Here is a 24,399-nt window from a genome sequence, read left to right as displayed (position 1 = left end):
AATAATGTACTTTTTGGGGTTGTTGTATGTCTTTCGGGCTGTGTGGCCATGTTCCAGAAGTATTCTCTCCTGACGTTTCGCCCACATCTATGGCAGGCATCCTCAGAGGTTGTGAGGTATGGATAAACTAGGTAAGGAAAGGAAAGAATATATATCTGTGTAGAGTCCAGGGTGTGGCAAGAGTCCTTTGTCACTGGGAAGCCAGCATTAATGTTTCAGTTAATCACCCTAATTAGCACTGGAAAGGTTTTTGTCTCTTGCCTGGGGGCATCCTCTGTCCTCTGCCCTCAGAGTGTTGGTTCCCATCTACTGTTTTGATTTTAGAGTTTTGTAATACTGGTAGCCAGATTTTGTTCATTTTCATGGAAACATTAATGCTGGCTTCCTAGTGACAAAGGACTCTTGCCACACCCTGGACTCTACACAGATATATCTTCTTTCCTTTCCTTACTTAGTTTCTCCATACCTCACAACCTCTGAGGATGCCTGCCATAGATGTGGGCGAAACGTCAGGAGAGAATACTTCTGGAACATGGCCACACAGCCCGAAAGACATACAACAACCCTGTGATCCCGGCCATGAAACCCTTCAACAACACAATGTCCTTTTTCTCTCTCGATTTCTTCATTTTTCTCCCTCTCATGTCTCTTGCCTCAGCCACAGGAGGGCAGCAAGTGCCTAGAATATCCATCCCTGCCCAGCTTCTGTTTACCCGATCCTTCATTCTCTCACCCCCAATTACATCTTTCTAATGGGGAAAGGTGTACAGGTCTCCATTGTTTGACATTCCTTCTTAGCAGGGTTACAAATCTGTTGAAGTTGACAAAGTGGGAACGAATCTTAGACTGGTCTGACTTTGAAGGCATTCGGGAAAACGGAGTGATGCAAAAGTAATGTGTAGATCTTGGAAATGTTCCTTTTTCTTAGTGACCCAGCCATGCTGATGAGGGATTCTGGCAACTGTAGTCCAAAAGAGTGTGTTTTGCATCGTTGAAGTTGCGCAGGAAGAAGTAGAGTTCTGGATTTAAACTTGATGCAGTTAATATGTACTGTATAGTCCCAGATTGTACTCTTAGGGCAAGTGAACAGTTTGATCCCCATATGCACTGCCATGGCTTGATGCTGCGGACTGCTGGGAGTTGTAGTTTAATGAGGCACCGAGATAATTTGACAGAGAAGGCTTTGCAAATTTACAACTCTCCTGATTCCAGAGTCCTGAGCCACAGCAGTCAAGTGGGATCAAACATTGTAGATGCATCCAAGGGATCCTCATGGATACCAGAAGCAGAAAAACTGATCTTCCACATGTGGTTGGACACTGTTTTCCATTAGCCCCTCTCTACATTGGCTAATGGCCAGGAATGATAGGCATTGTAGTCTAGCGTAGAACTAAAATACGGGTGAGGGAGAGGGATGTTCAGACTCTTCTGAAAAACATGCCTGATGTTCTTTCCAAAGCAGGAATCAGGTTTAATTTTCCAAAACCAGGATCAAAATGGGTCAGAAGAGAACCACAGACACCAAAGAATGCCTCTATAAATGCCCCTAAAAAGTAACATTCAAAGTTACAAGTTGAGCATTTCTTATCCGAAATTCTGAAATATACCAAAATCCAAAACTGTCCACATGGGTGGCTGAGATGGTAACGCCTTTGCATTCTGAAACAAACCTGTGTTTCATGCACAAATTATTCAAAATATTGTGTATCAAATGACTGGCAGACTATGTGTATAAGGTGTAGATGAAATGTCAATTAATTTTGTGTTTAGAATAGGGTCCCATCTCTAAAAGATCTCGTTTACAAAGGCAGGTTTAGCAAAATCCGAGTGGAAAAATCCAATATACAAAATACTTCTGATCCCAGGCATTTCATCTATGAAATCTATGTCAATTTTATCAATATTTGTATGTATGTATTTTTATCCTTTACAATTTAGCTTGTAAATCGCCTAGAGCATCTTGGATGGAGGGCGATTAATAAGTAATTAAATGATGATGATGATCTATCCCAGTCTATCATCTGTTTTAGAAGTGGATTAAAATGAACCGGTTTCACTGCGAGGCGCCTACACAAGCGTCCTAGGAACCAATTTGAGTCTGAATCGGTGGCCACAGTACCTGATGCTTACGGATCAGAACCAAACCAAAGAATCACAGTATCCGCAGATAGACAGCATCTGCTCATTGGACATTTGCTTTCCAGGAAAGAGCTACCATGGGCCCTCACTCAAAAGCATAACTTCCTAAAAATGAACCGACAAAAACCATTTGCAATATTTTGACGCCCACTACTGAAAATATAGCATCTGTTCGTTCAACCTGACACAGATAAACAGGGGGTGGTCTTCCAAAAGTTTTAAGTGGAAGCTCAATTGGCAGTTGCCGACAATATATCAGTCACCTCTTGAATTCGGAGAGGGTGATTTATGCAATGAAAGTGTGTTTGTGTGTTCGCAGCACAGGTTTTTTTTTAAAACACCCCGAAAAAGATTTATCCCTGCGAGATATTTCTCTGAAAATGTGGCTTTTGTCCAGTTGCGGCTGGTGCAAGTTGTAACAGTGTAATGTGGGAGTCTCGTGTTTATACGTTACATTCCTAAGCTTTAGTCAAAATAAGCCCTGGAGGGGCCTACAGTAGCATTGCTGTACTTTATCAGCCTGTGTCAAGGAGGGAGTCGGAGCACGCCTTGAGCAACATTTGTTTCTGTCAAATGAATTTCCCTTCTCAACGTTCCCATGATTCAATTTCATACCTTGACTTCTTTTTTAAAAAATACCTTTCTTGCTCAGCACCTTTCTTGCTCAACAAACTTTACCACTTGAATACTATATTTCTTCGATTGTAGGATGCACACTAATTCCAGTACCACCAACAGATTGAGATATAGATATAGATACAGATCTATATATATAAAAGAGTGATGGCATCACGGCAGCGGACAAAACAACAAAAGTAAACACCCCACAACCTCGAAAATTGACATCACAACCCCTCATCCATGCCTCTAGGTTGATACAACAAAAAGAAAAGAAAAATAAAGTCCTAATTACAGGGAGAGGAATAATTGCTTTTATTAAATTGCTGCCAGTTAGGCTAAGCTCCGCTCACTTGGTCTCCTAGAAACCCACTCAGCCCAGGGGACCCTTTACCTTAACTACCACCAATTCCTCAATACTTTATTTCCCATACCACCATACTTCGCCACAGCAACGTGTGGCCGGGCACAGCTAGTACTGTATATACTCATGTATAAGCCGACTCAAATATAAGCTGAGGCACCTAATTTTACCACAAAAAAACTGGGAAAACATTGACTCCAGTATAAGCCGAGGGTGGTAAATTTCAGAAATAAAAATAGACACTAATAAAATTACATTAATTGAGGCATCAGTAGGTTAAATGTTTTTGAATATTTACATAAAGCTCAAATTTAAGATAAGACTGTCCAACTTTGATCAAATCATTATTCTCATCTTCTTCAATGTAAATGTGCTTATGTATCCTTTTAATAATACATGTAATAATAATAATAATAAATACAGGAAAATAATACAAGTACAGTAGAGTCTCACTTATCCAACATAAACGGGCCGGCAGAACGTTGGATAAGTGAATATGTTGGATAATAAGGAGGGATTAAGGAAAAGCCTATTAAACATCAAATTAGGTTATGATTTTTCAAATTAGGCACCAAAACATCATGTTAGACAACAAATTTGACAGAAAAAGTAGTTCAATACGCAGTCATGCTATGTAGTAATTACTATATTTACGAATTTAGCACCAAAATATCACAATATATTGAAAACATTGACTACAAAAATGCGTTGGATAAGTGAGTGTTGGATAAGTGAAACTCTACTGTAATAATAAATAGAGTAAAATAATAAATGCAATAATAATAATAATAATAATAATAGTAAGATCAGAGTGAAATAATAAATGTATTAATAATAATAATAAAAACAGAGTAAAATAAATGTAATAGTAACAATAATAGAGAAAAATAATAAATGTAATAATACCAATAATAATAGAGAAAAATAATAAACGTACCATATATTCTCGAGTATAAGCTGACCCAAATATAAGCCAACCAGGACCCTCACCCAACTATAAGCCGAGGGGGGCTTTTTCAGTTTTTAAAAAAGGGCTGGAAAACTAGGCTTATACTTGAGTATATACTATATATATATATATATGTGTGTGTGTGTGTGTGTTAGATATTTAGAATGTTATTTATTTGAAATACACATTGTAACTGGATTCCAACTCCCATGATCCTCTGTCAGGTCCCCCAAATCCTGCCAGTATTTTAAATTGATCATGATGGATATATGTACCAAGTTTGATCCAAATCCATCATTGGTGGGGTTCACACAGCTCTCCAGGTGTGGGTGGACTACAACTCCCATCATCCTCTATCAAGCCTGTTGCGTCTTTCCCATCAAACCACACCATTATTTTAAATTAGATCATGAAGGGTATGGTTCCGATCAATTGTGAGTGGGATCCACCTACCTGTTCAGATGTTGGCGAACTACAACTCACAATTCTTTGTCAATCCCTCCTAAACCTGAGCAGTATTTCAAGTTGGGCCATGATGGGTCTATGTATCAAGTTTGGTCCAGATCCATAAAACTACATCGGAGCCATCCTGGAACAGATACAAACATACATATTTTCATTTCTATAATATATTGAAATATAGATAAAAGCACCCGCAATTCTAAGATGCACACAATTTTTAAAGATGTTGGTGCTTGCCTGAACATTCATGGACACATTCATGATTTGAAAATTGTACACAATTCGTACCGAAAACATCAATATTAAAATATGATCAGAACATTTCTGTTTCCTTAGTCACACTAATATATGTTGTAGGTAATTAACAACATCCTTCTGAGCATTCAGTACCGACTTGCCCAGACTGTGGTTTGATTGTTAAAATTCAATTGTGTGCAGATGCACATGATGGCAAACATCATCTCGTGACTCATCAAATTAATTAGGGTTAGAATTAGTAATAAGGGTAGTCATAACTAATTAATCCCAAAAAGTTCTGCTATACTTGTTTTCACCACAACTCTGTAAAGTAGCTAAGTTACAAAACAACTAAACCAAAGAACTGAGCCAATTTGAATCTCCTTTGGGAGAAAAAAGTGGGATATAAATACATGTATTAATCTATACATATGGTACTGTATTTTTCTTTTTCTTTTTTAAAAAATATTTTTATTAAGAAAGAAAAAAAGATTTAGACACATAAAAAGTGGGGGAACAATATAGGATATAGAAAGTAGGAAAAAAGAAAAAAGGAAGAAGACATATATAAAAAAGATAATATGTACATAAAAGTGGGGGAACAATATGTGTATAGGAAAGCAAGAAAAGCAGCAACAAAAAAAAAATTAAAAATTCCCAAACAAAGAAAAGACGGGTATATTGGGTTGGGAATTTCGTGACTTCCGCTCTTACTCTTCCTGTAAAATTTATTACAATATTTATTCATTACAATATTTATATCCCGCCCTTCTCACCCAACAGGGGACTCAGGGCGGCTTACAATAAAACGCATATATAAAAAATTATACAGTACAATATAAATCAGTTAAAAAATTATAACTGATAAAAACACATTTATTTATTTATTTATTTACATCACTTTTACCCCGCCTTTCTCTCCGAGGAGACTCAAAGCGGCTTACAGTAAATAGGCAAAAATTCAATGCCTAAAAACAATGTAAAAACAACAATTCATATAAAACAATCTACAAAACAAAAGTTCATATAAAACAGGTACCATTACAAAATAAAATCACATTATGTAAAATTTTAAGAATGTCCAAGATTAAAATCCATTCATCCAGAATCCTCAAGTCTTCGTAAATATTATAAAATGTACAGTGTAGATATGTGAGATTAGATTACACATTATAAGATAAAACACATTAAAAAAAACTGGGTCTGTCGACTTAACCTTAACACTGTCAAAATCAAAATTAATAATAATTTCTTTCCCGCTTGTATCTTTAAAGTTTCTCAAGATACTGTTCTAAAAGCGACCAGTTTGTTTTCTTCATTCCTCTGCCGTTGTTTTCTTTTAATAAAAAAGTTAATTTGTCCATATCTTTTATATCCATTATTTTAATAATCCAATCATTTGTATTTGGGATCGTATCCAACTTCCAGCTTCTAGCAAAAACTATTCTCGCTATTCTTTTTCCAAAAATCCGATGTTTTTTTACATGTCCACCATAAATGGAAGAATGTACCTTCATTTGCCTTACATTCCCAACATTTATTGTCCATATTCTTGTACAATCTTCCAAGTTTTGCTGGGGTCATATACCAGCGGTGCAGCATTTTCAAATAATTTTCTTTTAGGTCTGATGCGTAAGTATATTTTAATTTTTTCAACCAGTTTTCTTCCCATTCTTTAATTTGTATTGGTCTTCCAATACTGTACTGTATTTTTCGAGATGTTTATATGGCGGGAAAGAATTGAAGAAATATAGCAGTAGGGAAAGTGTGTCCTTAAATGTAAGGGAAAAATACATAAAAAACACCCTTGCATATTTGTAAAAAAATAACAGATTGAATGGAATGTATCCTTTTAATAATAATAGAGTAAAATAATACATGTAATAATAATAATAATAATAATAATAATAATAATAAATAATACAGGAAAATAATACAAGTAATAATAAATAGAGTAAAATAATAAATGCAATAATACTAATAAGATTGAAATGTATTAATAATAATAATAATAATAAAAATAGAGTAAAATAAATATAATAGTAGCAACAATAATAGAGAAAAATAATAAACGTAATACAGGACTAATGAGAAGTGACTATGGCAGATTTGACCACCTCTCCTAAGCACTGCCCATTATCCAGGGCTCATGAAGTCCTCTCCAAATACAGTCTTGGAAGGAGAAATCTGCCCGATTTTCCATATATGAACCAGTCTTTGGACTCAATAACTTGAAGAAATGTTTAGCTCTTCGACCGCTCGAACAACAGCGGAAATGTCATGCTCCGTCTGTCTTCTTCACCAGCTTTTGTGTAGCCAAATCTCCGTCTGAGCCTCCTGAGCCCATCTCTTTTTCAGACCTGAGTCATGGTTTACATGAGCCGGACAGTTGCAAGCCCGTCCTGTCTGCACAAAATTTGCCGGCATCACTTCAGACAATCACTCCGGGCGCATTCCTGTCACTTCACCCGTCGCGGTAGAGCGGCAGAGCTGACGACTTTCGGCGGGGCCTCCCTTGGCATTATTTGGCTTGTCTTTTTCCTTTCCCCTTTTTTCTGTTCTTTTTTAAAAGATGGAATTATATTATTAGTACCTCTATGGATTAGCGATGACATTGGTATTATCTGCTCTGGCATCACGTTATCTTTTTGAAATGACAAATGAGGTGGGCCACCCACATCTTCGTTTGCTAGCATCATGAGTTGTCATCTTAATGAAGTAGATTTGTGCATTCTTTCTGTCTGTCTGTCTTTCCTTCGCCATTGAAGCTCACGATCGGAAGTAGCATTCAACACATTATTCTTATTCATTAGTTTTACCGTATTTGGGAGCTTTCTGATTCCTGTTCTTTGGATTTGAAACAAGTGACTTTTTACTCCATTTACACTGCCATATAATGCAGTTTGGAACTGCATGGTTTGATCAGTGTATACTCATATAACAACATGTCCTGGCTCAACTCTGTTTGGATTTTTGGATTGTGGCAAACTAGCTTCTCTGTGTAGTCCAGGGGTCCCCAAACTAAGGCCCGTGGGCCGGATGCGGCCCTCCAAGGTCATTGACCTGCCCCCTGTCCTAAACTTTAGACTTAGGGTTGACCTAAGTCTACCTGGTCTTTGGAGGTCTCTTTGCTTACTTATGGCCTTATGGGATCGTTTAGATGTCTTTGAAGGTCTCTTTGCTTAGCTACGGCCTTATGAGACCATCTAGATGGCTTTTGGAGGTCACTTTCCTTACCTATGGTCTTATGAGACTGTCTAGATGGCCTTTGAGGGTCCCTTTCCTTATCTATGGTTTTATGAGATTGTCTAGATGGCCTTTGGGGAACCCTTTCTTAAACTATAGTCTTATGAAACCATCTAGATGGTCTTTGAGGGTCCCTTTCCTTATCTATGGTCTTCTGGTGGCCTTATGAGATCATCTAGATGGCCTTTGAGGGTCCCTTTCCTTACCTATGGTCTTATGAGACCATCTAGATGGTATTTGGAGTTCTCTTATGGTCTTATGAGATCGTCTAGATCAGGGGTCCCCAAACTAAGGCCCTCCATGATCATTGACCTGGCCTCTGTCCTAAACTTTAGACTTAGGGTTAACCTAGGTCTGAAATGACTTGAAGGCATACAACAACAACAATCCTAATTTTGGACTATTTCATCATAGTCCAGCCCCCCAGCAGTCTGAGGGACTGTGAACCAGCCCTCCACTTAAAAGGTTTGAGGACCCATGGTGGTTGTTATAGTGCTCCAGCATTTCAGTGTTCTCCAATAATACGCTGTGTCCAGGTTGGTTCATCCAATGCTCTGCTATGGCTGAATTCTCTGGTTGGATTATTTTTCAGTGCCTTTCATGTTCCTTGATTTGTGCCTGGGCAATGCTGCGTTGGGTGGTCCCTATGGAGACTTCTCCACAGTTGCATGATATACGGATCCCAAGAGGATCCCTCTTGTCCTTTGCTGAATGTAGCATTTGTTGGATTTTCTTAGTGGGCCTGTAGATAGTTTGTAGGTTGTATTTCTTCATCAGCTTCCCTATGTGGTCATTGGTTCCCCTGATATATGGTAAGAACACTTTTCCTCTGGGTGGGTCTTTGTCTTTACTCTCGTTGCATGTTCTTGGTCTTGAAGCTCTTCTGGTGTCTGTGGTGGAGTCTCCATTGGCCTGTAGAGCCCAGTTTAGGTGGTTCAGTTCCCCTTTGAGGCAAACCTCACTTGCCTAGTTTCCAACAAACCTCACAACCTCTGAGGATGCCTGCCACAGATGTGAGCGAAAGATCAGGAGAGACTGGAACATGGCCATACAGCCCGGAAAACTCACAGCAACTGAGTGATTCCGGCCATGAAAGCCTTCGACAACAAATTAAAATCACTCTTCATACTGCAAATTAGTTTCCAGGCAAAGTACAAAGTGTTGATTGTTACCTACATGGTTTGGGCCCCGGTTATCTATGGGATCACCTTCTCCCATATAATCTGCCCCAGAAACTCTTCTGAGGGATATCTACTTTAGTCAGCCAAGACTAAACTTGACTATTGCTCAGATGACGTGTTTCTTTAGTCACCCACAGATTAGGGAATGACCTGTCAGAAAAGCTCCATTGGTTTGATATGCTGTACATACTGAAATCAGCAGTAAAGAGAAGTCTCTTCCAGCAGACCTATTCAGATTATTTCCATATTATGACTTTTTACATTATTCATTGATTGTTGAATGTATATGCTCTTTTAACTGATTACATATTTTAATTAGTGTTCTGTGGTTTGAGCTTGTATTATTTTTTTTAATTTGCCTTGATCCATAGGGGGAAAAGGTGGGTAAGAAATAATAATAGTAATGATGATGACGATGATTGAATCCCTCCTTCAGAGGTTCTGCTTGTCCAAACAAACGTGTTATGTAACGTCTATTTTAACTTTACATCATAGGGCTGTCCACTGTTGAGCTCTGTGTATTTTCTTTAAACCCAAACTGCTTTTCCTCCATCCATATTCTGTGGTGCCTTTATGTTGGCATTTATCTGTAATCATGCCACAAAATTCCAGAAAAAGAATTTGTTTTAGTTATGACAATATGCACAGTCTCATTTTGGGTTTTTTCCCCCTTTCTCTTGAACAGGTTGGTTGTTGGAGCCAGCTGTATCTTTTGTAAAAGCTGTAATGATTTATTGTCAGGCTTGACATATTTATCTTTTCTGCGAAGGCTCAATCCGCCCAAGTGCCACTACTTAGCAGCTCTTGTTGAAATCCACGATTAAAATACATTTAGACACCGACTACATGGTCTGCGGACTCTCGTGCTCAAGTTTCTTGCCAAGTTTTCTTCTCGTCACCGAGTTTTTAGACGGGGCACAAGGGAAACTGCAATTCCCTCATGTTGCCCTGTTTTAAATAGTGATACAGTATAAATTTGGATGGTCTGGCAAAAGCTGCCTCACGTAATTTTGTGCTCAATTGCCTAGTCTCAAGCTTCCATAGTTCTCAAAACAATGAACTGAATACAAAACTTATCCAGAAAGCTGCTTTACAATAGATGGCCTTTGTATATTTACTTGGAAGTAAGGTCCACTGAGTTTAATGGGGCAACATCTACATTAGACTAAATAAAGCCTTTGTACGCTGATTTGATGCAAGAGTTGAAGCACTGAGCCTATGCTTTGCATGTTCTGCACAGAATTTAAAATCTAATTCTGTGCCAAGTAATATGAAATAATTGAAGGTAGAGATTCCCTTTATCCTGTCCTCGAAACCTTGTAAACAGTGTAAAGGATGGAAGCTACGTTACACAGTGAGCTTCATGGTTCAGGGAAGTTACCCAGGTTTTCTTTTGCAACGTCCGATATTCTCCCCATTATTCTACGTTGGGACCGTGTTTTAATTCTAGAGTCAGCTTTACACATTTTTTGGGTTGATTATTCACAGATGCTTTCTCTAGGAATCTCTAAGTCTTCCAAGTGTACTCCATGGTCTACTTCCTCCAGAAGGATCTAGACCAGGGTTGTCAAACTCATTTTCATTGAGGGCCACATCAGACTTACGGTTGCCTTGAATCCATGGATGGAGAATCCATGGATACATAGGGTGGACCAATTATATATATATATATTTACATAGTAATTGGTGCTCTTTAGTTTTTACACAGTTTGGGTCCCCAGGTGTTTTTGAATGACAACTCCCATCACTTTGGATGATCAGCCATGTGAACTGGAGATAATGGGAATTGCAGCCCAACAGCATTTGTGGCTCTGAGGTTGGGGAAAGGTTAAAGGACATTTTAAAGTCAGACCTCATATCCACAAGTCCCAACCCCAGGGAACGTGGAGGATCGACTGTATATTGAAAAGCAGTATTAGAAAGATCCTCGTTGCATCTAGATCCAAACTGAAGACTTCCGCAGAGGAACGGTTAGGAAAACAAATGTGTCATGTCTTGAGTGTTGCAATTCTTTCCTAATTGATTTTCTCTCATGTCAAGCTGAGCTTATTATTTTTTCCCTTGACCTGGCCGCTTCCCAGATGTTTCGCTTGAATGTGCTGGCTTTCTCACAGGCCTTGGACTGGACGCCACCGTCATGATGAGGAGCATTCCACTTCGAGGGTTTGATCAGGTAGTTTGTCAGGTTAAAGATTCAGCTCGACCCCTTAGCTCAGGCCCAGTTCAAATACATTTAACCAGGAATGTGAAGAGTAGTAGGTTCTGTTCAGAGTGAAAACAATGCATTGAATGCCTGCTGAAAGAGAAATAAATGCATTGAGCAGGAAAAGAGGAACCAGGAGATGCAAGTTGACAGGTATCTCCAATTTCGGATTAGAACAAATGCTGACGTAGGCGTTAGTTTTACTTGTCTCCTGGCTGCGACTGATAGCATCGAAGGAAAATGTAGCATCCAAACCCCAACAAACAGCACTTATGTTCTTCTGTGTGGGTGGTTTTTACTAGTTTATACAACTAGTAAATTCATCCTTTTACACCTGACAGGTTGACTTTTTTTTCTAACCATCAACTGCAATGAGGGTATCAGTGGAACAATGACATGCTGTTTGTTTCAAAGCCATGGCAATTAAAGTGGTGTCAAGCCGCATTAATTCTGTAATGTAGATGCATCCCAAGAGAGGTTCAATGTTGAGTCATTGAGAATCCCCAAACTGTGGCATGACATTTCAAGGGGAGAAGTTTTCTCTTAAGTTAAAACGTTTCCACTTTTGCATGAGCATCAGGAACAAATGCATTTAAGGTGAAGGCATTATTTTGGAGTTTGGATAAGACTGACAATCTGGATTTTTTATAGTGATTTGTCACTATAAGTTTGTTGCAACTTGTGTTTTTTTGTAGCAAATGGCCAACTTGGTAACAGACTATATGGAAGACTACGGGACAAGATTTCTGAAGAAATGCAGCCCGACGAAAGTGAAGAAATCTGACAATGGCAGACTGCGGGTGACGTGGAAATACCTCGATTCGGGCAAAGAAAAGTCGGATGAGTTCGACACGGTGATGTGGGCAGTAGGTAAAAAAAAGTGTATAGCATGCTTTTAGTACAAGGATATGGAACAGTCTCTTTCAATCCAAGGGCTGAGTTCAACGGCAGTGAAACTTTGGACTCATTCCAGGGGTTAGCAAAGCTCAAGGCAAATAGATGTGGCCAAAGAAACCCCCAACCCTCACCAGGTCCCCCATGCTTGGGTGAACAGCCAAGTATTAACATAACACTGAAATAAAGACAACACCATTGCCAGTTGGAAGGCATCCCACCACTCCATCTTCTGAAGATCTTCAAGATCTGTATATGTATGAACATGATCGTAGGTGGGCATTACCTTTGGAAAACAGAGTAGTTTGGTTGTGGGTTTGTACCACCAACCAGGTTAATAAAAGTAGTTGGAGTCGCCCCATCCTTGGTAGTTCAAGAGCTGAGCTCCACACTTTGGCAACACATGACAGAGTCCTTTCTAGCCTCTGCCACTTCAAAATATCGGGCTGTAGGATGTTGTAATGTTAAATGCTCCTTCATGCAGTCCTCTTCCCAAATCTCTGCCAGAGGTGACGGGAGGGAAGAAATTCCAGGAAAGAGAGATAGCAAAGCCAGACTGAAAGGTATCTTTCCATCTGTTTGTCAGTGGCATCGCTCGACAGTTTCAATGAATATCAAACATTGAGAAATTGTTCATTATGTATATGGGCTGTTCTCAAAGTCAAAATCTGTCCGTTTCCCAAACACCTTATCTGATTTGCCTTAAATATCTGGCAGGGCTCCAAGCCCTGCCCTTGATTCAGAAGCCATCCGCTGAAAGACTCCAGGTGTAGTTGGCAGGATGTTTGTCCCATGTTTGGCATAAGAGGTACCATAGAGAAAGCGACAGCAGGTTGAACTTCCTGCAAAGTTGAGAATCCTCCACAAGCCAAAATCCAAAGAACCACTGAGGGTGAAAGAAGGCTGTCCTGTTTGATATAATGCCTAAACACACAAAAAACACCCCTGGGGTCAAAGTGGGGCATGCCAAGATCATACAGGAATACGTAGGAGCATATGATGCTGCTTTGTGTTGAATCACCTTTTTCTGGTTTTGTCTCCTCTGAATGGCAGTAGCCCTAAAGTTGGAGTGAACGATAAATATGTCATGGCTCAACCCACATGAAGAAATAAAATCTGCTCCCCAAATGGAGATTGCTGTTTCCCACATTTTGGGAGGGTTGCCATGTTAGCCCCATAAAGCAAAAGTCTCCAAACATCACATAACAGGCTAAAGACTGACAGATTCACTGTGTCACAAACTTCCAACAAGCAGACCCCGTGTAATAATAATAATAATAATAATAATAATAATAATAATAATAATAATAATAATACATCACACAGTCCTAGACACTTGGGAAGTATTCGACTTGTGATTTTGTGATACAAAATCCAGCATATCTATCTTGTTTGCTGTGACATAATAAAATAATAATAATAATAATAATAATAATAATAATAATAATAATAATAATAATAATAATAGAAATAGATTTGTGATGTCCTGGTTAATTGGTGTGCAGTCACTATGTGATTCATTGAAGGAGCTTTTAAATTCTGTATCAACATATCTGCACCAGGTGCCTGTGATAATAGACTGGGAAACTTAGTTGTGTTGAGAGTTTCCTGTCCACCAAAATGGCAATTGCAGTTGGTGACTGAAAAGGGACAGCTTGTGGAGATCTGTAGGAATCAGACTTCTGCCAAGTTAACTGCTTGTCGCCCTGAATCCGGCTCAACAGTCGTGGTTCTCAGGATTTCCTATGTGCATGACTTCAGGGCACAGTCTGACTTGGAATTGCCTACAGATCATTATGAACCATAATAGCGAGATTAAGTTTCGCCTTTTGGTATATGAAGGGAGGCCGTTGTTTTCAAATTGGTTTTTGTCTGGCTGGCTTTGAAAAACACACAGGAAATGCATGAAATAATCTCCCTGAGAAATACCACACGCCTTTGGGGAACCCTTTCGGATTCGGACTCAACTGCTTAGATGTTTTACCCAAGGAGAAATCTCTCGCTCGCTCACTTGCTCGTTGCTTCTTTTTCCTCTAGTTGTCTCTCAAATATTATGTTTTGGATGAAACATTAGGCAGACCAAACTTTTCTGCTGTCACTTCTCTCTGCCCAGCATCTATTCCCAGAGGCCTGGTTGTTGGGCTAGTCCTGGTCACATCTCTACCCTATCCGTCCAGTAGTGACTAGGAATCAGCCAGGACTAGGCTGGCAAGTATTAACCAGAGGACATTTTTATTAGCCACCCCCAAGTTGTGGAATGACCTGGAAGGGCTCCAACAGTTGGATACACTTTTTGCATTTAAAACAGCATTAAAGACCAATCTCTTCTGCCAGGCCCCATCCACATGGTTTTAAAATCATACTTAAAAACCAAAGTATGAATGTATTATTTTAATATGATTATGCATTTTTAATTGGTGATGTGTATTAATCGTATTCTGTGTCTATTATTTTCTGTATTTTAATGATCCATAAGGAGAGGCGAGTAAGAAATGCTTGTTTGCTTGTTTATGATTCCTCCAAGTAGCATTCACAATCTCACTCAGGATCAGGGCCCTGCCGCTGCGAACTGAGATCCAGTCCAGCCTATCTATCAGACACTAAGTTGGGGGATTCTGCCTTTGAGGTTGTGGTGCTTCCTCTTGAATGGTTTGCCAATCTTTTTCCCAATACAAATGGCTGAGATCCATTGGGATTTGATACCCAAGAAAGGGTTAAACAAGCTGGAAATGGTTTCCTTTTCCCACTTCTCAGCCATATCCATTTGGATTACCCAAGAAAATAGTTTGGGGTTTGGGTTTTTTTTTTCCTGCTAGAGAGCTTTGTTTTGATGAATCCCATATGTTGAAGCATTGGCAGCATTGGGTGTAACCCCGCCAGCCTCCTCTACAGAGGAGGAAAGGGCTTGAGAAATGTTCCCCCAGGATTTGAGGTGTCCATTGAGTTCTTAACCTCTTGAACTGGACAGAAGCAACAAATGTGCCTTTAGGTCCTTGGAAAACTCTTACCACTAGGGTGTCTTATGTTATTGTCTGATATTTAAAGTGTTGGTATGGCTTGTTTACACTGAACTTGAAGAGATGTTTTAAGATTCCAAACCCTGGGGTTTCCTGCCTAAAAGGTGAGAAAAATCCTTTTTATTTTTGGATTTCACCACTCCAGAAACTCAGTAGCCATGCTGGCTGGGGACTCTGGGAACTCTAAGAACTTTCCCAAGTTCTTACCCTTGACAATATATATACAGATAAACTCTTTGAGTCCCTTGACTCATAGAAGGGTTTGTAAGCCATCTAATTCAACCTAGTTTTCTGTGCAGGAACTATGGCAATAAAGAGCTGCTTACATAAAGCTTTTTAGCATTTGTTTGAAGCCTCCAACAAAGGAGAGCACTTTGCTTCCACCCCTGATAATTATACCCTTGCAATTTCCTGAGCAATTGGTTCCATAGTTGACTTGCGCTTGCTATTAAGATGTTTCTTCAAAGTTCATGTTGTTGTAACATAGGCCTATCATATCTAGTCCTACCTTCTAATACAGCAGAGAACAAGGCTTTATCTGCTTCTGAACGATTGCCTTTCATCTGTTGGAGAAATGGCTCTTTAATATTGGGGACATGTATTTGGCCAGTCATATTTCCAACCATTTGGAAGCGAGGAGCAGAGACTTTTTGATGATATCCCCTGCAATTATGGAACAATATCATCTGTGTGTTTTGGCCATCTCTTTGTTTTGATGCTTTTATTCAAACAAGCGAAAATGATTCTGTTCTATTCTACCTTTGTGAGTTGGCCAAGGGACTCTTCGGTTGCTTTCCCCTTACACTTCTGATGTTCTGCCGGGAAGTTTGAAGAGATATGTGAACGTTATTTCTGGAGTGTTTGTATTCCCCCCGTGTCACATAGATTGTGGTACAGTAGAGTCTCACTTATCCAACATAAACGGGCCGGCAGAATGTTGGATAAGTGAATATGTTGGATAATAAGGAGGCATTAAGGAAAAGCCTATTAAACATCCAATTAGGTTATGATTTTACAAATGAAGCACCAAAACATCATGTTAGACAACAAATTTGGCAGAAAAAGTAGTTCAATACACAGTAATGCTATGTAGTAATTACTGTATTTATGAATTTAGCACTAAAATATCACGATATATTGAAAACATTGACTACAAAAATGCGTTGGATAATCCAGAATGTTGGATAAGCGAGTGTTGGATAAGTGAGACTCTACTGTAGTATGAAACACCTAAAATCACTCCTAGTGCATTGTGCATGTATTGCTGGTAAGTACTAAAAGTTGTCTATTTGGAAGCATAAAAGAGATCTTGCTTTGCCAGAAAAAAAATCGCAAACTCAATCCTTGACACATCCTATTATTAAAAAATAATAATAACCAAGTAACAGGTGATAGGATGCTCCCTCTCCTTTCTGGCTGAGATCATGGAGAGGCAGTGGGTACATCTATACCAGTGGTTCCCAACTTTTGTTTGACCAGGGACCACTCTCCAACCTTAGTATCAAAGGGGTTACGGTCAACTTTAGATTCGGTTTGGTTATTTGGGGTGCTGACTCAGAAAACTGCATTGGATAGACTACATCAGCTTTAGTTTCTGATACAGAACATGTGCCATCCAGTAGTTGCCATCTGCTTGCCCACAGAAAATTCTGTTTAATCAGCCTTGACATTATAAGACGGTTTTGCAAGACCAGTCACTCTCGTTGTAACGGTGTAGTAACATTGAGGCCGTGAACCATATTTTAGGTCTTGCGGACCACTGGTGGTCCACGAACCACAGGTTGGGAACCACTGATCTATACTATAGAATTAATGCAGTTTGGCCCCACTATAACTGCCATGGCTAAAGACTATATAGAGTAATGGGAGTTGTAGTTTGATGGGAATTAGTCGTCTTTGACGGAGAAGGCAAAAAATTCCATGGCAGTTTAAGTGGTGGTGGGGGAGACAGACTAAGTAGGAACATATGCAAGTTAGTTTGTTTGTTAGTTAGTTAGTTAGATGAGCCAAATAAGAAAGTAGTCTGTATTGTTGAGTAATTTGTTTTATTGTCTTGCTATTGTTATTATATTGTTGTGTTTGGGCATGGCCCCATGTAAGCCGCCCCGAGTCCCTTTGGGGAGATGGGGCGGGGTATAAGAATAAAGTTATTATTATTATTATTATTATTATTATTATTATTATTATTATTATTATTATTATTCACCTGAGTGCCCCTAACTTTGATGTCCTATTCACATCCCACTTTAAATATGTAAAGCATCTTGAGGAAGACAGAATGACAGTCAAGCACCTGTTGTGCCTCCAAACCTGTGATAAATCTTTCTCTATTTGATCTTGATGCAGAACATCCTGAATATATAGTACTTTCCAAATCAACACTAGTGTGGCCAATCAGCAGTAAACATACACGGTAAATGTAACATTGAGTTCCTGCTTTCAGAATTCCACTTGAGGCACACATGGGACAAGGGATGAAGTTTCATGTTGGATCAGCTAAGTGTGTTTTGCTTGGTTTCTTTCATTCTTAATACCAAGCGACGCAGATGTTGAGAGAGATTTGAACCGAAAGGTTTCATGTCATACTGCAGGTTTTGATCATCTCAGCTGCTGTTTTTGTCACAGCGTTAAAAAAAAAGCCATCTATTGCCAACCTGCGCAAGGAAAGGGGAGAGTAATGTGGCTTTTTTTTTCCGGCTACTCTCTTTGAAAAATAATAATAATACAAGCATCTGTCACGTTGCGTGCTAACTTTTTCTCTTGGCTCTGCCGGGACCGGAAAAAGGGGAAACTAGAAAACCCCGCTGGCTGCCCCATTTGCCAGTCTTCCAGACTTCATTCTCAGTGCACAAAGAAATACAACAGGAGGAAGTTGTTTCACATCCGAGCCAAGATAAGGTCTGGGAGGTTTATTATTTTTGGTGCCTGATAGCATCAGGGCCAGGGAACAGGGGGCAGCGAAAGGAACAGCAGATCCCCGTCCCACGGGGATGGCAACGAGGAAGACAGACAGATAGCCCAGTGCCGACAGCTCCACTCACTGCTCCCAAAGGAAGTGTCGGTTTCACCAGTCGAAATTGATCTGCCAAAGTCCCCACGGAGGCATTCAGATGTGACATTGTTTTGGTGGGGGGCATGGGGCAGGGGGAAAGGACCTGGCTCTTAGAGCAGATGGATAATACAGTGAATCATATGTTTATTTATAATTAGATCCCCCATTGAGGAGCCAGGTTTTCCTTTTGTTTAATAATTTCCTACCTTGAGATCAAAGGCCTTTAAGTGGTTTAAAAAAAATGTTTTGTTTTTAGAATGCAAACACATTTCCCCTCCTCTCGCTTTCTCTCTCTGTCTCTCTCTTTTGGCCACAGTTCTGAGATTCACATGCAACATGAAAGGATGCCCCCTTCTCCTCCACACTTCCCACTCCCGCCAAGGCCATGCTAGCCTTACTCCTTTTCCTGTACAGTCTCCAAAAATGGATGGAAACTTCTAAAAGTCAGAACGACAACTTCCTCTGTTCCCTTGGCCCTACATAACATGCTGGTTTCTTCCTCGGCATTGCCAAGCCGTACTTGGAACAACTTGTTTCAGTTCCTCACCCTGCTAGAGGAATTTTGTGATGGAGTAGGGGATAAGCGTTAGACTGAGACTTGGGAGATCAAGGCTTAGGTGCTCACTGAGTGATGAAACTGGCTTAGTGACCCAAGTAAAGGTAAAGGTTTTCCCCTGACGTTAAGTCCAGTCATGTCTGACTCTGGGGGTTGGTGCTCATCTCCATTATTAAGCCGAAGAGCCGGCATTGTCCGTAGACACCTCCAAGGTCATGTGGCCGGCATGACTGCATGGAGCGCCGTTACCTTCCTGCCGGAGCGGTACCTATTGATCTACTCACATTGGCATGTTTTTGAACTGCTAGGTTGGCTGGAGCTGGAGCTAACAGCGGCCGCTCACGCCGCTCCCGGGACTAGTCACTATTGAGAAGTCTAAAGTTACTCATGGACTTTTGTGAACCACTAACCAGTCCCCTTCTCCCTCTTCTAGGCCGAACCCCTGATACCAAGCCTCTTAATTTGGATGCTACTGGAGTGAAAATAAACGCAGAGACGGGAAAGATAATTGTTGATGCCAAAGAAGCCACTTCGGTTCCCCACATTTATGCAATCGGAGATATAACAGAGGTAGATGTCTGCATTAATTACTTGACAATAACGGAAAACCATCCTTTGTTTCTGGTTAATAACCAGTGCCCATACGTTGCCATATTTTTGTGTAAAGCTGTACTAGGCTTCCCCTTTTTTTGTTTTGGAGAACTGCATTTCTTCCAATCACCTAGAGCAGCAATTTCCTTTATACATGGCACAATTGTTCCATCTAGACAGCGAACTGGTCCGAATCAAACCGATCTCATTTTCCAGACTGCCCTAAAGCTGCAGAGTACTTGGCTGGGAGACTACAAATAATACCAAATACTGTTGGCTCTATTTCAGCAAAACTACCTCTGATTATAGAATCATAGAATCCTAGAGTTGGAACAGACCTGGTGGGCCATCCAGTCCAACCCCATTCTGCTAATGTTCAGGTGGAATCTCTTTTCCTGTAGTTTGAAGCTTTTGTTCCGTGTCCTGGTCTCCTTGACTAAGAAAACCATATGAAACCCATGCTTTCAATCAGTGACTTGAAGTTTATACAGTAGAGTCTCACTTATCCAACATAAACGGGCCGGCAGAACGTTGGATAAGCGAATATGTTGGATAATAATGAGGCATTAAGGAAAAGCCTATTAAACATCAAATTAGGTTCTGATTTTACAAATTAAGCACCAAAACATCATGTTATACAACAAATTTGACAGAAAAAGTAGTTCAATACGCAGTAATGCTATGTAGTAATTACTGTATTTACAAATTTAGCACCAAAATGTCACAATATATTGTAAACATTGACCTCAAAAATGTGTTGGATAATCCAGAACGTTGGATAAGTGAGTGTTGGATAAGTGAGACTCTACTGTATGTGTGTGTGTGTATGTATGCGTGTATATATATATATATATATATATATATATATATATATATATATTCACATGTTTCTGATGCAATGCAAAGTCATCCTATCTAGCAGCCGTTGATAGTCCTGTCTTCCCTGAATTTGTCCCATTCCTTTTGAAGGTCATCCAGATTGACAACCTTCCCTACATCTTATCATATCAACCGCCCCGTGTGAAGAAATACAGGATGTTTGAAAAAGAACTCCCTGGTTTTAATGTAAATTACATTCTCTTTTTCAAACACCCTGTATTTCCTACTCTACCTGTCCATTTGGCTTCAGTGGATGGCCAAGTTCCAGTGTAAGAGCAGGAGAATAAGATCTCCCTGTCCACTTTCTGTACTGCACTGGCCTTTTTGTGCCATGCTGTAATTCCTCGAGATTTAATTTCAAAACCAATCAGTAGACAAGAACGACGACTCTCAGAATTTTCCTGAAACGATAGGGTTCTTCATTGTTGCATCTACTCAGCTTTCCTAACCATCTCATCTTCAATGTGCCAGTCGGGTCCTTGCTAGTCCCAAATCAAACAATTCCGATTGACAGTAGGGCCACAATCCCAGGCTTTTGCGTCAGCTGCTTAGTCAGGGAAGTCTTAAAACTATTGTTTTGCGAAAAAAAACCAACTTATATCTGCAGGGATGTTTTAGCAATTAGCTGGTGAGTGCGCATGCAACGGTGTGTTTGCCGGAGGCTTTCACGAGTTTATCTCTTTCTCCGATCTCCTGTTCAGAGCTGGAATGCCAAAATAACATCTGTATTTCCTGCCCACAGCAATAACCGCAATGCAGGCAGACATGTGTAGGGGGTGGGGAAGGGCAAATCTCAGCTGGCAGATAACTCTCTCGGAAGAGTTTGACAACCGTTGGTTGGGAAAAGAGATAGTAGTCATTTGCCTAAACTTTGGGACGAATCCCAAAATGGTGTTTCTTACTGTGCTGTCTACTCCTGGTTTTTTCACCTCCTGTTTTCTTCAGAGCAGCCAGATACAAAGGAAATAAGGGACAGTTATATGTGGTCCAAAGTAGCTCCCCCCCCCCCCAAAAAAAAATTACAAGGGAGATGGTGGCAGAGGTGCACACCCTTCTACCTTAGAAAGAATTGGGCTGCTATCTTAATTTACCCAGAAAGACTCCAGGCCCTATGTTGGGGTTTGGTGATATTTGAGGAAAATTAGGGTGGCTACTAGGATTTTATCATAGTACTAGCTGTGCCTGGCCACGCATTGTTGTGGCGAAGTATGGTGGTATGGGAAATAAAGTATCTTATATTATCTGCTTAGAACTGGATTATATGAGGCCCCTTCTACACCGCTGTATAAAATGCAGACTGAAGTGGATTATATGGCAGTGTGGAGTCAAGATAATCCAGTTCAAAGCAGATAATATAAGATTATAAATGGGTAATATAGCTGTGTGGAAGGGCCTTGAGTCTACACTGCCATATAATCCAGTTCAAATCAGATAATCTGTATTTTATAGGCAGTGTGGAAGAGGCCTAAGTGAGGCCTAACTGTGCCTGTCCCCTGAGCTGAGTGGGTTGCTAGGAGACCAAGTGGGCGGAGCTTAGCCTTCAAACTAGCAGCCATTGGATAAAAACAATTATTCCTCTCCCTCTAATTAGGACTTTATTTTTCTTTTCTCTTTGTTGTATCAACCTAGAGGCATGGATGAGGGGTTGTGTTGTCAAATTTCGAGGTTGGGGGGCCTTTAGTTTTGTTGTTTTGTCGGTCGCCGCGATTCCATCACTCTTATATATATATAGATATTTATTGTATGTGACCCCATTTGTTTTATGACTTGTTTTATTGTTGATTGCTTGTTTCATTGTTATGTTTTTATATTGTTTGTTGCCTGGGCTTGGCCCCATGTAAGCTGCCCTGAGTCCCTTCGGGGAGATGCGGCAGGGTATAAAAAATTATTATTATTATTATTATTATTATTATTATTATTATTATTATTATTATTATTATCTTGTTTTCTTTTGGTGGGTTTTGTTCTTGTCCTCTTTTCTGATCCTGTTGTGGGTCTTCTTTTCTCAGGGCCGTCCTGAGCTCACACCTACAGCCATAGCTGCAGGGAAGCTGCTGGCTCGGCGATTGTTTGGCCAATCAAAGGAACTAATGGATTATATCAGTGTGAGTACTTTTAAACCCCTTTTCCTTCCTTGTTGGCTCTGATATTAAATGATACTCCCCGCCTCTTAAAAACTAGAAATCCACCATCGCAGTCCCACTTACGCAGGAAAGTTGTAGGTCGTGCTTATACTAAGAACCAGTTTAGACAAGTGATGAAGTTGTTGGTTTGAAGCTTGATTCTAGTGACCTTGATTGAATCATTATTTCTCACTCTGTCCCACCTAACACGGTTTTATGAAATAAAATAGGAAAGAAGAGACCCCTTTGAGTCCCCCAGGGAAAATGAATACAGTCCATGGGAAAACTGAGCATCGAACAAGAAGCCATAGATCTACAGGTCTAGTCACTGCCATGCAGTATCCTCTACTACACTATTGTTTATAGAATATTTCCTACTTTATAGGTACCAACAACTGTTTTCACGCCTTTAGAATATGGCTGTGTGGGTCTCTCGGAAGAAGAAGCTACAAAGCGATTTGGATCGGACAATATAGAGGTAAGCTGCAATCTGGGTTGGCCCTTGTTAGTGTAAAGCAGTATCTTGTAATAAGTCACCCAGAGATTGCCTAGTAAATTCCTTCAGCTTGCCTATGTTTGGAGATCCAGATTCTTGTTTGACTCCACAGCAAGTGAGCCAGGGATCTATGAAGCATGTCATCTGTCCCAGTCAAGACACCATAGGAGGAGGGCATGTAATGTAACAGCCATTTTTGTATGTTTCCTTTCATTCAGGTGTACCATGCATTTTATAAGCCCCTCGAATTTACCGTGGCTGAGAGAGATGCAACTCAGTGTTACATAAAAGTGAGTGAGTTTTGTTGTTGGGTGACTTGTATTTGTGGGCCTGCTCCCTGCAGAACCTTTTTTTTCAGATGCCTGCCCTTGGAGTTCTTTCTCCCACCCTGGACATCATTTCACAGGTATAGATATAAACCCCACTTGCCTAGTTTCCAACAGACCTCACAACCTCTGAGAATGCCTGCCATAAATGTGGGCAAAACATCAGAAGGAAATGCTTCTGGAACATGGCCAGACAGCCCGGATAACTCACAGCAACCCAGTGATTCTGGCCATGAAAGCTTTCCACAACACAGTATTATTATTATTATTATTATTATTATTATTATTATTATTATTGTATTGTATGATATTATTATTATTATTGTATTATTGTATGCTGGATTTCCTATCACAAAATCACAAGTCGAACACTTCCCAAGTGTCTAGGACTGTGTGATGTATTTTCTTTTTCTTTTTTTTTGTATATGATCTTTATTCAAAGTTTTATATATAAAAAAAAGAAAAAAAAAGAAACATCTATATATGTATCTTGATAAGAAAATAGTGTTTTTCCATCGAAAGTGGGAGAACATTTATTTTTGTTAGAAAGTAGGAAAAAAGAATAGAGAGGAGATAAAAAAAATAAAAAATAAAATAAAATAAAAGCTAATTAAAAAAAATGTGTGATGTATTTTCGGTTGATGTGTGCAGATCCCAGTAGGGTGGCCTTTATTATTATTATTATTATTATTATTATTATTATTATTATTATTATTATTATTATTCACCACACGATATGCCTGCTGGTGCTTGCACTGCATGAGCATGGAACTGCAGCCCATGCACTGTCCTGAGCAATGCGGCACTGTCTAAAACAAACTATATAGCATGTTTTACGCAACCCGCATTTAATCTGGGCTATTTGTCATTCTCTCTTTTCCTTGTGGGTTGCTTTCAGATGGTGTGCCTCCGGGAGACGGAAGGGCGAATCCTCGGCCTCCATTTCCTTGGCCCAAATGCCGGCGAAGTAATTCAAGGATTTGCCCTTGGAATCAAGTAAGTATAAAGAATGTTTTCTTATTCTTTTCTGACTCCCCCCCCCCCCTCCTTTAACTAAAGCCTGCCC

The 24,399-nt window shown here is 39.8% G+C and overlaps 1 protein-coding gene across 3 annotated transcripts in view; it reads left to right on the top strand.

Annotated features, from left to right (window-relative positions):
• The window catches only part of txnrd2 (thioredoxin reductase 2), a 63,874-nt gene that overhangs the window by 20,048 nt on the left and 19,427 nt on the right, over positions 1-24,399 (top strand). For all 3 annotated transcript variants that reach the window (XM_062958534.1, XM_062958532.1, XM_062958533.1), the window contains exons 9-16: positions 9,882-9,901; positions 11,278-11,369; positions 12,095-12,269; positions 19,352-19,488; positions 22,398-22,493; positions 22,897-22,989; positions 23,226-23,297; positions 24,232-24,329. In XM_062958534.1, the coding sequence (XP_062814604.1) occupies positions 9,882-9,901; positions 11,278-11,369; positions 12,095-12,269; positions 19,352-19,488; positions 22,398-22,493; positions 22,897-22,989; positions 23,226-23,297; positions 24,232-24,329 (783 nt within the window). The remainder of the gene's footprint in view (positions 1-9,881; positions 9,902-11,277; positions 11,370-12,094; positions 12,270-19,351; positions 19,489-22,397; positions 22,494-22,896; positions 22,990-23,225; positions 23,298-24,231; positions 24,330-24,399) is intronic.

The sequence above is a fragment of the Anolis carolinensis genome, chromosome X (genome assembly GCF_035594765.1).
Source record: "Anolis carolinensis isolate JA03-04 chromosome X, rAnoCar3.1.pri, whole genome shotgun sequence".
Lineage (NCBI taxonomy): Eukaryota > Metazoa > Chordata > Lepidosauria > Squamata > Dactyloidae > Anolis > Anolis carolinensis.
This window is presented reverse-complemented; position numbering and strand designations above follow the sequence as displayed.